Raw genomic sequence first — 14,062 nt, 5'->3', positions numbered from 1 at the left:
CACGGACCAGCTGACCCGCCGCAGCCAATCCCGGCCGCCCGCCGCGCGGCCACCTCAGCGCCGCCATGGCGGGCCAGCTGTCGGCCCCGTGCCGCCGCCGCCCCAGCGGATGATGTAACTCTGCTCCACGTTGCAGCACAAAATCCAGGGCTGGACAGGTTACGGCAGTAGCAGCTGTTTTCTGTCTAGTCCCAGACTAGTCCAGACAGCCCTACCCACAGCCGGCCTCCCTGCCCCGCCTGATGCGGACAGCAGATGGAAGGGATCTGCAGCCGAACCTCCGAGAGCCACTTCACCTCCTTTGGCCCATCGCCGCCTTTGTTTTCTCCACCATAACCCAAACTCCTCCACGAGGGTAAGAGTGCTGGCTTCGCTCTTCACTTATCTGCCATATGGCACGTGCATTCATTTACTAAATTAAGAGACTCATAAAATTATTTAGGTTGGAAAAAACCTTTAAGGCCATTGAGTCCAACTGTAAGGCTAATGCGACCAAGCCCACCTCTAAACCACAGCCCTAAGTGCCACCTCTACAATTTTAAGTAGCTCTAGAGATGGCGACTCCACCCCTTCTCTGAGTAGTCTGTTCCAAGGCTTGACAACCCTTTCGGTGAAGACTTTTTCCCCAATATCCATCCTAAACCTCCCCTGGCACAACTTGAGGCTGTTTCCTTTTGTTCCACTGCCTGTTCCTCGGGAGAAAAGACCAACCCCCCACCTCTCCGCACCCTCCTTTCAGGGAGTTGTGGAGAGCGAGAAGGCGTCCCCTCAGCCTCCTTTTCTCCAGGCTGAACACCCCCAGCTCCCTCAGCCGCTTCTCACAAGACTTGTGCTCCAGACCCCTCACCAGCTTTGTTACCCTTCTCTGGACACGCTCCAGCACCTCAATGTCTTTCCTGTAGTAGGGGGCCCAAAACCGGACCCAGCACCCAAGGTGGGGTCTCACCAGCACCAAGTAAAGGGGTACCAACACTGCCCCAGTCCTGCTGGCCACACTGTTCCTGATACAGGCCAGGATGCTGTTGGCCTTCTTGGCCACCTGGGCACACTGCTAGCTCATGTTCAGTTGTCATCACCCCCAGGTCCTTTTCTGCCAGGCAGCTCCAAGCTGCTCTTCCCCAAGCCTGTAGCGTTCATGAGGTTGTTGTGACCCAAGTGCAGGACCTGGCACTTGGCCTTGTTGAACCTCATACCACTGGTCTCGGCCCTTCGATCCAGCCTGTCCAGCTCCCTGTGCAGAGCCTCCTACCCTCGGGCAGATCAACACTCCTGCCCAACTCGGTGTCCTCTGCAAGCGCTCTTATCACTACAATTAGTAGAAACCATAAATCTACAGTTTCTCATCCTCAAAGATACTAAAAATTCATAGTAGTTCCTCAGTTTAACTCAGACACTAGTTATACTGTCTTCTGTCTATATCTATTTTACCACTGTTACATGCCTGTCCTCCTGTTAGAATACAAACAAATCCCAACAGCACTCTCATGTTGTTACAAGACAGTATTTGGGTTTTGTTTGCTTTGTGGGATATTTTTGTTTGTTTAGAGAGCTGTTTATTTTGTGGGGTTTTCCTGGTTTTTTGTTTGTTTGTTTTTTTAATCTTTATCACATCACCTTCTGGGATCAGGAAACAATCTTCTCTAAAGAGAAAAGCCAAACCATGCCAGAAAATCTCCTGACTATGGAGAAAAGCTCATGAAGAGTGAACAATATGCAAGTGGTGGGGGTAGGGTTCAAGACACTTGAAAAAACCTCAATGTCTCAAGAATTAGTAGAAGACTCAAATCAAAATTATCTGACATCAAGTTTTCACTGTCTCCACAAGAGGGAAAACAAAGCAACTCCCCCATAAAAACCCAAATACCCTTATGGTCATCACTTTGTTAGAAAACTATCTGCAGATGTTCACTAGTAGTGGAATTTTTTTTTTATCATCATAGTGCACATAAGCTCTGCAATGCACCCACCCTCATTCCTCCCTCTGCTGCAATGCTCAAGTTGTTGCTACACAATTCTTGCACCAGAAGTGCACCAGTTTTGCCACCCCTCCTGCTCAAAACTGTAGTTCCCACCTCCCTCCAAAAAACAGCTTGATCATGGCGATATCCTGGTCAGAGAACAACTGACCCCCAGTCTGTACAATTGCCTGCAAGAGAGAAGCACAGCAACTCCTCCTTAGAAGACACTGCCACCAATGCATCAGACTGGGATGCTCTTGGTCTCCTTATATCAAGGCTGTTTTCATATACACAGTCATTTCCATTGCTTTTCCTCCACTTCCCCAATTATCCTAAACAGACTACAGCATATTACCCAAGGAAGAGTCCATACAGAGTACTCAAGTTTGGACGAAGCAAGGATTTATATACTGGCATGATACAATCTTTTATTCTGCACTTCATTCCTTACCTTGTAATTTCTACGATTCTATTTTTGCTACACTTGAACTGACTTTTCAGGGTATTCACCCACACTGACTCTCAGATGTTTCCTTCCCTGGACGCTGCAGAAAAACATAAAAATATCATTGCTTTCATATTCCTACTAATGCAACATCCAGCAACAGCAGCTGAAAAATGACTGAAACGACACCTGAAAGACGCTGGCTCTGCTATTGAATACACTTCTTGTAACAGCCCTGGCAGAGAGTAACTAAGAAGAGGAAGGCAGTACAACAAACAAGCAAATAAATCAGTAAAGCAGTTAACACAACAAAAATTATTAACTGACACACTTTCTAACATTATTAAATATAAATACTTCACTATAGAGCAGGAAAAAAGAAAACTCTATTTTTTATATTTTAGTTATAAATTGCTTTTCAGTGTCATCAAGAGCAAATCTAAAGAGAAAAAATGTGAACACTTCCAAGGATTCATCGTTTTTTAGGGTACAGAGTCAGCACAGGTATAAGCATTTATGGAAGCATGTTAGTTATTTTTTGTTTAAGAAAATAAAACTGTTCTTGACTTCATAGTACAAAGACACTTGCCAAAGGCTTTTGGAAAACTGTGTAAGGTTTGCTCATAAAGTCTCCTTTATCTACAGGTTTATTACTTCTTTCAGAGTGCCATTGGGTTTCTTAAAAAAACCTATAATCTGATCCTGTGGTATCTCCTGTGAAGAAACACTAAGTGAACAACACAGGCTTATCACCTAGAGCTAGGTCAAAACTCAGGTAATAACTTTTATAAGTCACACAAGTGTCAAGAGGGTTTATTTCCTTCGGGCATGGAGAAATCCTGTGAGTAGACACGAGAGACGAGCAAGGAACGAGAGATCTCCAGAGGGAGCAGCTCTGCTCCCACAAGATCCCCAGAGAACGAGGCCGGCGCAGCTCGTACCGAACAGCCCGCTGCTGACGGGGCCCAGACCGGTTTCATTCCTCCGCGGCCTCCAGGAACCCCCGCACCAGGTTGGCGGGGCTGGGGGAAGGGGTGGGGGGGGACTGCGGGGCGGAGGGTTGCATCCCGGGGCGGGCAGCACTGCAGCGGGTTTAGGGCTTCGGTCACTCCGGCTTCTCCGCACAGAGCCAGCGTTCCTCGGGCAGCGGCCGCTCCCACCCCTCCAGCCGCGGGAGGAGAACCGGCAGCGGCCGCACTCGCGTTTGGCCGAGGCACGGCCCGGCCGCACGGCGGCCCGCCCACGGGACCGCCGCGCTCGGCTACGGGGAGGCGCGACAGCACGGCCCAGCCCGGCTCCGCGACCTCCCGAAGCGGTAGCTCCCGCAGCCTCCACCGCCCCCAGCACTCACCCGCCCGGCGCCGCTGCGTCGCTTCCGGCACCGCCGCGCACGTGGGCCCGGCCCGCGCTCTAGCGGCCGGTCTGTGGCAGGAGTGGCGGCGGCGGTAGCGGGGGCCTGCCGGGGCCCGACTCCTGCCGGGGCTGCTGCCCCACAGGGCGGCGGCGGCAGAAGGCGCATTCCGGTACAACCAGGCGATGGCGGGACACCAGCTCGGACAGCGGCGGCTCTTTTCGAGCTGCGGCGCCGGCCGGCGGCCTGTTGTAACGAGCAGCAGCTGCGGGCTAGTATCCCGTCCGCTCTCCCCCCCTTCCTCGGCGGCTCTGCAGCCGGGAGCCCATGAAGGTGCATTTCTTCGTACCCGTTGGGGGGCATCCCGGCATGGCCCCTGAGGGGGCTGGGGGTGTGCAGCAGAATCGCATCTGTGTGTTCTTAAGGTACACGGGCCTACCACGACAGACTGGAAAGGCTGAGCCATATGAAGGCAGCAAGTGTGTAAGACCCCTATCCTTTTGCTACAAACCCTGCAGTGGTGAACAGTGGCTAAGATATGGCAACTTTAACAACTGCTCACGTACTTACTGCCTGCAGAAAATTGGAAGTGCACTAAGGAGCTTATAGAAATTTTTAAGATGTCTTCTTTAACTTTTCCTTTGCATTTGGTATACTTACATTATAGAAGGGGAGAATTATTTCAGAAGATTTCATTTCAGAAATTCACATTTTTGCTATTTCTCTTTGCTGGGGGGATGGAATCGATGAAAAGCAAGAAATGGCACCCCAAAGCGGTGCTCACTCAGACAGTGGGAATGAACAAGTCGGTGCTGTTCACTTCCAGCACAACAACCGTACGACCCCACGGAGAGATCTTAAGAGCTGGGTAGGCAGCTCAATTCACATAGCTACTAACAGTGGACTTTATTAAACTTTTTGTAACTTCTACCTTGTCATCCAAAATTGCATCTGTCATTCAGACAGTGTAAAAACAGACTTACTGCATCAAAATGAGACACATAGGAAAGATGGTTCCAGGTGGAATGCTGGCAGCAGAGAAATGATGCAGCATCGTCTCAGCCTTTAACATGGAGTATGAACACCCCATTCTGGGTATCTGACAGAAATCTGCCTTGTGTGTGACATTGTCATACTGTTGCCTGGTACTCAATTGCAACAGAGGCCATTTAAGTTCAGACAGTACAGAAAAACATGACAAAGTAGACACTGAAATAAAGCATCACAGGAAACTACAGACTCTTAACCCCCATCCATGTGGTTCAGCACAGCTAGAACTGGACATGCCTTAGACCAGGCTATGGACAAGGCTCCCTCCAGCTGTTTCCTGCAATGAGGAAATGTCAGAAGCCAAACTTGTGCTAGAAAATATGACACAGTGGAGGGCAGGGATATGACAGAGGATTACAATAGTAAGCTGATGCATTCCTACAGCATTTCCATGCAGCTCATAGAATAAAAAGAGTCTCTATAGTCACCTGATTGAATTATTTCAACAATGCGGAAAACAGATTTGCCAGCTCCTTTTCATTCAGGCCGTATCCTGACACACTTGGCAGTGTGACATCTGGCAAGTTTCTCCAACTAGCCATTTGTTCAATTCAGTAACCGTCACCTCTAAATTAATTTCCTGGATTCCACAAACTAGGAACATGAGAGAATGTGTGTGACACGCTGCAGATGTGTTTTGCTAAAAGACTTGCAAAGATACTACAGACACAGCTAAGAAGCCACATCTATCTAAAACCACAGCTTGTTGCTGTACTGGCACCACCAGCTGTAGGTAACGCTGGAACACGCACATGGCTTTCATGGACTTTCAATGGAAGCAGCAGATACTTGCACAGAATTCTTTCCAAGCTTATAAACCATGCAAACAATCAGAAAGTTAAATATGTGAAGTTACTTCATAACCTGCATGTTTTAGATAGGGTGTGGTTTTGGTTTATTAAGGTTCTCTCCTTTGATATCTTGACTAATTACAAGATTTTCAGTTTATTTTTGCACTCTTCTGTTTAAGTTTGTAATGAGGAAGAGCAATAAAGTTGCTATATACAGTATTCATACAAAAGCAACACATACATTTTATTAAAGGTAAGCAAGATTTCTTTGGTTTTCTTGCCCATTATTGATTCTACTGGAGTACTTGACTTTAACGGGGCAGATTTTTCCATCATCATCAGAATTCAAGATATTATTTATTAATTATTTATTATTAAATCCTTGGCTATAAAAAATAGGCTGTCATCCAACAACTTCATGGAATGATTGAGCAGATTTCCTTAACCTGTGTGATGTACTGGGGCAGGCCACATAATCAGGAGATCACCTCCAACTTCAAATACTAAGCTTACATTCTGGTCCCAGAGACTGAGCCAGAGGTAAGGTAGTGCAGTAAGCTTCAGTTTTATAATACATCTACAAATTCTTCCTAAAATAATTGATTTTTTTTTTTTCTTTAGGACTGTTCACAACTCTCTTTTATGTGCTGCCTAGAATTTCAGTGGCTATCGTTATCAGTCTAGTTCCTATCTGGAGCCACAAGAGAATGTTTCTAGGAAAAAAACATATTTGGGCCTGTTCCTTCAAGAAATAAAAAAAAAAAAGATCAAGGAGGAGGCTGTCTTGAGAAACAACTGAAATTATATTTCAGAGGATGGGACATTCAAATTGCTTTGTGTAACACTTGCTAATGTAAACAGATATTAAAACACATTTCAATTGAGTATCAGTATTTGAAAAGGCATAGAAAAATCAGAGTCAAAAACTGTCACAGGGGCATGGTTGTCATGTAGCAAGGACATGTTAAAGGTGACTGGCAAACATGTCTACTCATAAAATAATAATTCAGGTCGCCTGGAATGCTCCTGTATTTCAAATTTCAGTTAGTTGCATGTAGAAAAATCAGGTGCTTCTCCAACAGGAAGATGACTGAACGCAGCTCCAAAATGCTTGGACTGAACTTTGCTGCTCCATAGTCCTTGGTTTAGAAAGCACTTTTGGTTTCTGGGAACATGGAGTGTTCATTTTAACATCCTCCTCCTTGTTCCTCATTAATGCAATGACTCGTGATCCCTCCATCTCTCAAGTGTTTTACTGCAGCAAGGTTTGCAGATGATGCACAGAGAATAGGGGCATTAAAGAACACAGGACAGAAGCTACGTCATGTGGCTTAATCCTAGATCAAAAGGTACGTAGATATCACAAGCACAGTATGGGAACCTGAGGAGAAAAGTCTATGATTTAGATCATATTCTGAATGTATCAATTCACCTGCTGAACTTTAAGTACAGGCACTGTCTATAGGACTTTTCAAAAGCAGAGAATACTAGAGATTATTAGAATAAAAAAGAAATAGCCAGCGAGATCATCTCTATAACTTCTTTCCAAATTCAGTGCCACCTTGAACGGGAAAAAAATGTCAAATGGGAGTTTCCAGTGTATTTGGGGCTGGCCTCGTGGAGGTTCTGGCCATTCCGTCATGTCAGTGAAGGTCAGGCCAGTTGTCAAAGGTACCATGCTTGTGCTGGGGAACTGTAATGAGAAGGAAAGCACAAGAAGTTCAGCAAGCTTAACGCAAAACATATATCTCTCCTTAATTTACTAACGGAGACCTGCTGTAGATAACTGGCAAGCAAGCTGTCTTTAGACAGTAGGAGCGAAGTGTTCCAGATATATTTTTTAATGGAGTAACTCCTCTTTCCCCAAATTAATACCTAGCAGGTAAATCAAGGGCACAGGTCTCAGGAAAGATCGGTAGCTACTGTGCATTGTACGTTACAGATCTCCAGAAAGGAAGCAGTGACTCAGGCTCTGCTAAAGTAAGCCTTCTATTCAGAGAAGAGACATAAGAGCTAGTTGGTAATGGGAACAGAAGCAAAGCTAGCTTTGTTTTTTATAAAATTATATGTTTTATGTAAGGTAAAATTACCTGGCCCTTTGAACAGGTGACTGCTACCAGAAACAGAGAGCACCGCTAGAAAATTTGAGCCTTTCAATAAAATACCAATAAAGCAGGGAGCCAACACAACAATGAATTTATTTCTCACGGTTTAGGATATTGTTTCAGAAAGGAGACAGACTAGGAGGTCAGCTGGTAAAGATGGAACAGGGGACTGAACTTCTAAGACCTCAGTTCCTTTCTGTTTCAACAGAATGCTGTAAGACAACTAATGCACTCACTCCTTGAGCTGCATGGAGTTTTGTGGGCTGATTTAAGAGCATGCTGCTGCCAGAAGAAAAACCTCACTGGTCCTGGCTCCACATGCTAACCTGAAGAGAGGGAACCTACTGGCAGCATACCTCTGTACTTGCACTGGTTTAAGCCAATCTGAGAAATCACCACCTCATTTGCTTCCCTGAAAACAATCTGGAAGGTTCATGCAATGTTGTGTAGGAAGCATTCAAAAAGCTCCAAGACAGAATTCAAATACTGAGACTCCTGTTGAGGAACTGTTGCGGTACCTCAAGGCAAATTTAAAATACTTTTGTGCTTAAACATAAAAATGTAATGAGTAATGCATCGGGCAAAGTCCGACCCCCATATATGGTTCTACATGGAGTAGGTTCTACATGGTTCTGCATCATGAGCAGATGCCTTATATACACCTGCACCAGCACCAATCCTGAGAGCCTCAGCATGGGACACGTCGGCTGGCACTGAGTCTGTCCCCCAGCCCAGCTCTGCTGCCCAAAGGTAGCCCATGAGCTCCAGGACTGCTATAAGACAACGTTGAGGAGGAGCCTGTCCCTGGCATTCCTGGTCCTAGCCAGCCAGTTAACCCCTTCTTGCAGCTGGGCCCTCTTGCTCCCCATGTGTCCCGGTTTGAAGTAAAACCGAACCAATTTTCTGTTCTGTAATTTTACATTTTAGCTAGGCCTCTTCTAACTCTCTGAAATTAACAGCATTATTGTGCAGAAAACTGCTCTCAGAATTATAAGACCAATGTTTATGCTACATGCCAACGAATGGTGTGCAGAGGCACCCTTGCTTATAACAACCAAGGTCAGCCAATTTCCTCATTTGCCCCTTAGAGGGTCGGAAATGGAAAAACAGAGGGGTCACATCCGTGGGGAGGAGTGGACAGGAGAGGCGACCCAAACCTGACCAACTGGGGTATTCCATCCCATCTGCCCCAAGCCCAGTATAAAAGCTGAGGGACCAAAGGGTCAAGGTTCTTCCTGCGATAGCCACCGTCCGAAGAGGACTCTGCCTGTTCATCTGCCTTTGATCCCGATCCGTGTGTTCCTGACTCCAAAGCTGGAACACAGTTCCCATCCCTCGCTGAGTCCAGTCTGGCACTTGCCCACTGCCTGCTGGTGACATGACTGTCATCCTGGGAGCTTGATACGGTTTTGTATATATTGTATCTACTTAATTCTTTTTCTGGGGGTTATTTTGTTTGTTTTTTTAATATTATTTCTTCATTTAAGTAGTTTAGTTCATTCTAAACTCTCCTTATCTCTCCCTCTCCTCTCTTCTGGGGGGAGGAAAGGGCCTTCTGTCAGTCTGGTTTTGGTAAATTCAGCTGAAACCACAACACCATGCCGGATCATTCCTCAGTCACAAATCACCACTGCTTAGCAGTTACAAGTAGAATTTCCCCTTCGCTGCTGATGGGTGTAAGTTCTGCTATCAATGAGTAAACAAAAGTAGGCAAAATTGCCTTAGTCAACTAGAAGCCTCAAAACGATTCTAGCTTTGTGTCTGGACCTTCAAAGTCTGCCTTAAAATCAGAGAGATTAGTGGGAACAAAAGCCCATATGCAACAGCTGGGTGAAGGCAGCCACAAGCACTTTCCAGCATGCTCCTGTATAGCTCTGCGTCATTTAAGACTGTCTTGTCTTTTCAGGAAATCCAAATACAACTGTGACCAGATATTGTGGATGGGTGTAGAGAATGGGATGTCTTTCCTGGGTTCTGTGTTGTGTGGTCTGTCACTCTCAAATGATACTGTGTCTAAAGGAAAATGGTTTTCTCTAAAGAATCTACAGATTCTCTCCAGATAGAGAATCTGTAGGCTAAAACTAGGAAGTGACATAATTTAAAAGTAAAGCAATATATCACAGGCATTGGCGATCTCACTTGTATGCTTACAAATGGCTGCAATTCTTAGCTGCTGGGTACAGTACCAACAGGTACCTTTGCCAAAATGTCTCTACTAGCAGCCCTCATTTGTGGATGGCCACTGATGCAGTCGGTACTATTTTAATGGTGTGATTTTTCTTGCTGCTAGAAACTTGCTTTCTTATAATTTGCTTTGCAATATACCTATACAGCTCTAAAGTAATCAGCATCAGTTGTTCAAGCAGATGATACCCGAATCTCATAGTTCCTGACTGAGGGATATGCGCCCTGTGCTTTTTCTACGAATGCAAGTCTCCCTCCTTGGACAGAAGTTATGTTAGCAGAGCCGCATAACAGCTCAAATTTAGAAAATATCTTTGTGGGGCTGGGGTATCCGCTTGCCTCAGGAAAATGTGTTATACAAGGTGAACATTTTCCTATCATGTTCTTTTCCTATGTTGCAAGACGGGAGGCTGAAGAGGTACCATGAGACACATCCAAACAAGCAGTGTAAAAATCTCATTTAGTCTAAGTCTGAAGTTCAAAGAGTAACAAAAGATCAGACAGACACTTGCTGTGTCATTCTCACTGCCATGAGAATACCATGGGCAGACACCAGCTGCTCTCCCTAAAGACCTTGCAGAGAAGTATAAGCCTTGAAATACATGTGCTGCCCAAAAGCCTTTTTGAGGTCAGGAATCCAGCCTTGCACTAAAACAGGATCCACTGATAGACACTTTAAAAAGACTAATCTCCTCTTTGGACCTGTTAGCTCCATCTTCCTGATGACATCATAGAACAGTTTGGGTCAGAAGAGACCTTTAAAGGTCATCTAGTCCAAGCCCCCTGCAATAAGCTGGGACATCTTCAACTAGATCAGGTTGCTCAGAACCCCGTCAAACCTGACCTGGAATGTTTCCATCATGTAATCTCTTAGAAACCTGCTTTCTGGCTTAGAACCTTTCCCCCTAATTCTTCACACCTGCTGCCATAAGCATTAGCCTCTTCCTCAGCTACTTGTTGGTAATTTCAGAACACCCAAAGGAATAGAAGTATCTTCTGGCACATATTATCAGCATGCAGTGGAGTCTATGAAATATAAATCAACTCGAATTCCATATCATGGCTTTAAGAGACAACTAAACATGTAGTTATTGAATGTTTGTAATTACAACTTTATACTGAGCATAATTAAAAGTTTAAAGTTTGAGTCCCTAAGTGGCAGAAGGTGGTTTGGGGCTGGAAAGATGGTACCTTTTCCAGTTGTACAATTGATTGAGGACAGTACTGCGAAGACCACCTTCTTCTATGGAGCTGTTAAATATGAACTCTTGCAATTGCAGCCAGACCACTGCTAAAGTTCAGTAAATCCCAGCTCAGTAATAGCAAAGCCATTTGATTCCTTGGTTCTTAAACAACCTATGAATCCCACTCAAAATTATCTCTGTGTGTGAGGGAGGGGTTTTAAATTCCATACCTTCAGGGGGCGACACTGATAAAAGTACCGTGCACCCAGGATTTGAGCTTGTGGGTTGGACAGGAGGCCCACCTTAGTCCACAATATCTGTATCTCCAGGGTCACAGGAACCATGCAACAGGAAGTGCAATTCACAGCCTGAAAATAAATATACAACAAACATCTTAATATAGCATTTTAAAGGTAAAAAAGGACCATTATGGTCAAAGTCTATTATTTTGGATAGTAATGGTGACAGACCAGGAATCAGTCACTTCAACACTAACTTCCATAACTTCTGGTCAGGTCAACCACACATTTTAGAGCTATATCCATCTCATTGTCATCTCCTTTCCAAACAGAATTTGTCTCAGCTCTACAACTTAGATTTTGTATTCTATTAGGACATCTCCCGACAGATTAAAATAGAATTTCCCTCCTCCATAACTACTTGGATTGCAAACTTTTACCCTTTTTAGGTAATATAGAAATATCCCTTGAAACTGGGAAATCAGAAATGATGATAATAATAAAAGCATTAAATTAATAGGACAAAACCAGGTAGTATTAGTTCTAGAAGGCTATCAGAAGCCTAGGTAATACAACGCTGGATTCAGTATTAAACTCTTTTTGCCCATTTAAATAGCAGGAACAGGATTAAAGAGATATTAAATCTCTCAGTTTATCAGGGTTTTTTTAGTAAGTATCCTAATAATACAAATGACTGCTTATAGGCATTAAGACTCCTGAGAATCAGTGGATCATCACACAAAGAAAGTAAACCCAGATGAACAGGCTGGTTCTTTTTTTCCCATGCCTGCGCTTCTCCAAGGCAACACAAAGACATGAAAGGAAAAATATTCACAGCTGGTCTTTTTGCATCCATACTACCTGCACACTGCAGTCCCGAATCAGAATGGCTGTCCACTCTTCTGCCTGGGTTGAATGAGCACTGCCAATTACAGCAAGGTCCTCTGCTCTGTCCATCCCCTGCAGAGCCCTGTATAACTTCTGCTGGATATAACTACAGTTACTTTCTTCCAGTATTGGGGACAGGCTAGAAATGAGAAAATAACAGCTTTGACAAAGTGATTTCCAGGGCAGAAAAAACCCGCTATCAACACACTTCCTTCATAATGAGTATTCCTTCCACTCTTGTTATGAGGCAACAGAATCACTATGGAAGTATTAGTATTAAATGGATGAAGTTTCAATCCTCTCTACAATGAGAAAGGAGAAGAACATGGGTAGGATAATGCATGGTAAGGAAAATTGACAGCTCTTTAGCCATCTTTCGCATCAGTGGTCATATACCTGCCCTGCCACCAACAGAAGAATGACCCAAATCATCATTCATCAAAACAATCACTTTTTAAGGCTTCATCATAATTCACTCATCAAATACAAACTTTACTCTCGCCCAAGACACGTTGCCAGACTACAGCCTCAAAACATCCCACAAGACCTTCACAATGTGCAGTTTGTTGTAAAGGTCCACCATCTCTGATATTTAAGTCATTTCAGGAGCGTATGAAAGATCTGCAGAGATTCATTGGTGACCTCAGGGAAGGACCTGGCTCCACAGCAGTGGATGAGAGACTTTGGAAAAACGTGCTAAGTGAGTCCACACCTTCCAAATGTGTCAGGAAGAGTGACTGCAGTGTACTGTTACCTGAGCTTGCAGCCTGTCCTCATATTCCTTGCAAACTGTGCTGTGTGTCTGAGGAACTGTGAGCAACTTCCATCACCTTCACTCTGTAAAATGTTCATCTAACAGACTGCATATCAAGAAGCCAAACAAAAACATGAACAGACAATACAGGATACCTAACCTGTATTTAACAATCCTCTCACCCCACATTTATCCTTATCACAGGACTATAATTCAGTTGTGACAAATAAGCCTGCTGATGGATGCAGAGTACCAGAAGTCAATAAACCCAGTGATGAATAAAACCTGATAGCAGAAAAAGGATACATGCTGCATGGCACCACTGTTTGCAATCAGCAGTGGTGCTCCAGTGATATAGCCAGGGTTTCCACTTCTGGGCAATGTATGAGAAAGAGTCCTGGTCTACAAAGAGGCAAAGGGAAGACAGAAAGGAAGAGAAAAACATTAGCACCAATAAGATCCATTCATCTCAGAACATCAAATTCACATTCTCAAAAATGTAAAATTAACCCATTTTTTGAATGACTGAATATTATGCAGTACTAAAATCTCAATTATTCCTTTTCCTCTTTCTCACCCAGCAAGTTCATCTGCAGGACAGGAGGTAAAATATTAAATGTCAGTACCCTGAAACGTGGATACTACCAGAACAGTTCTCAAGACAACACATTCCTGTTGCTCAGCATTTGTCTCTAAGGAAGTTAACATACCACTCTGGGCAATTCTACAGATGGTCTGCAGAACAAACTCTGCCTTGACCCCAATTCAAAGTGGCAGATTCCACTTCTAAATTGTTTTATGGGGAGAGCCTCTGGGGATAACTTCAGCAAGGCTGCACTGCACACTTATCAACCACTTATCCCACTTTACATTGCCTCTATGGGACAATGTTTTATGAACTTCAACACACATTAGTACTTCCCAGATTTCCACCCCCTCCATAGCAGCTCTTTTTCCTGCTGCATGGGCAAAGTTAAAATAAGTACCTGGAATAAATTTAGCAACTTTGTGCACAAACAGTGAACACCTCAGATACAGCACCAGCTCCAACCCCTCCTTCACAGAACCTTGCTGGTGACCCTGATCTCATCCTCTCTCCTTCCCCCCCCCCGA

General features: G+C 44.5%; 1 protein-coding gene across 4 annotated transcripts in view; it reads right to left on the bottom strand.

Moving 5' to 3' along the window:
- Window positions 1–5,675: 5,675 nt before the first annotated feature.
- The window catches only part of TCTN3 (tectonic family member 3), a 14,408-nt gene continuing 6,021 nt past the window's right edge, over window positions 5,676–14,062 (bottom strand). For 3 of the 4 annotated variants that reach the window (XM_014945258.1, XM_014945259.1, XM_014945261.1), the window contains 5 exons: window positions 13,256–13,351; window positions 12,950–13,047; window positions 12,169–12,334; window positions 11,299–11,436; window positions 5,676–7,288 (listed from right to left, as the gene is read on the bottom strand). In XM_014945258.1, the coding sequence (XP_014800744.1) occupies window positions 7,067–7,288; window positions 11,299–11,436; window positions 12,169–12,334; window positions 12,950–13,047; window positions 13,256–13,351 (720 nt within the window). In that variant the 3' untranslated portion in view covers window positions 5,676–7,066. The remainder of the gene's footprint in view (window positions 7,289–11,298; window positions 11,437–12,168; window positions 12,335–12,949; window positions 13,048–13,255; window positions 13,352–14,062) is intronic. The other variant, XM_014945260.1, reaches the window with a different exon arrangement.

This window comes from Calidris pugnax, unplaced genomic scaffold (assembly GCF_001431845.1).
Source record: "Calidris pugnax isolate Ruff unplaced genomic scaffold, ASM143184v1 scaffold89, whole genome shotgun sequence".
Lineage (NCBI taxonomy): Eukaryota > Metazoa > Chordata > Aves > Charadriiformes > Scolopacidae > Calidris > Calidris pugnax.
Note: the sequence above shows the minus strand (reverse complement) of the source record. Positions and strands in the feature narration are given on the sequence as shown.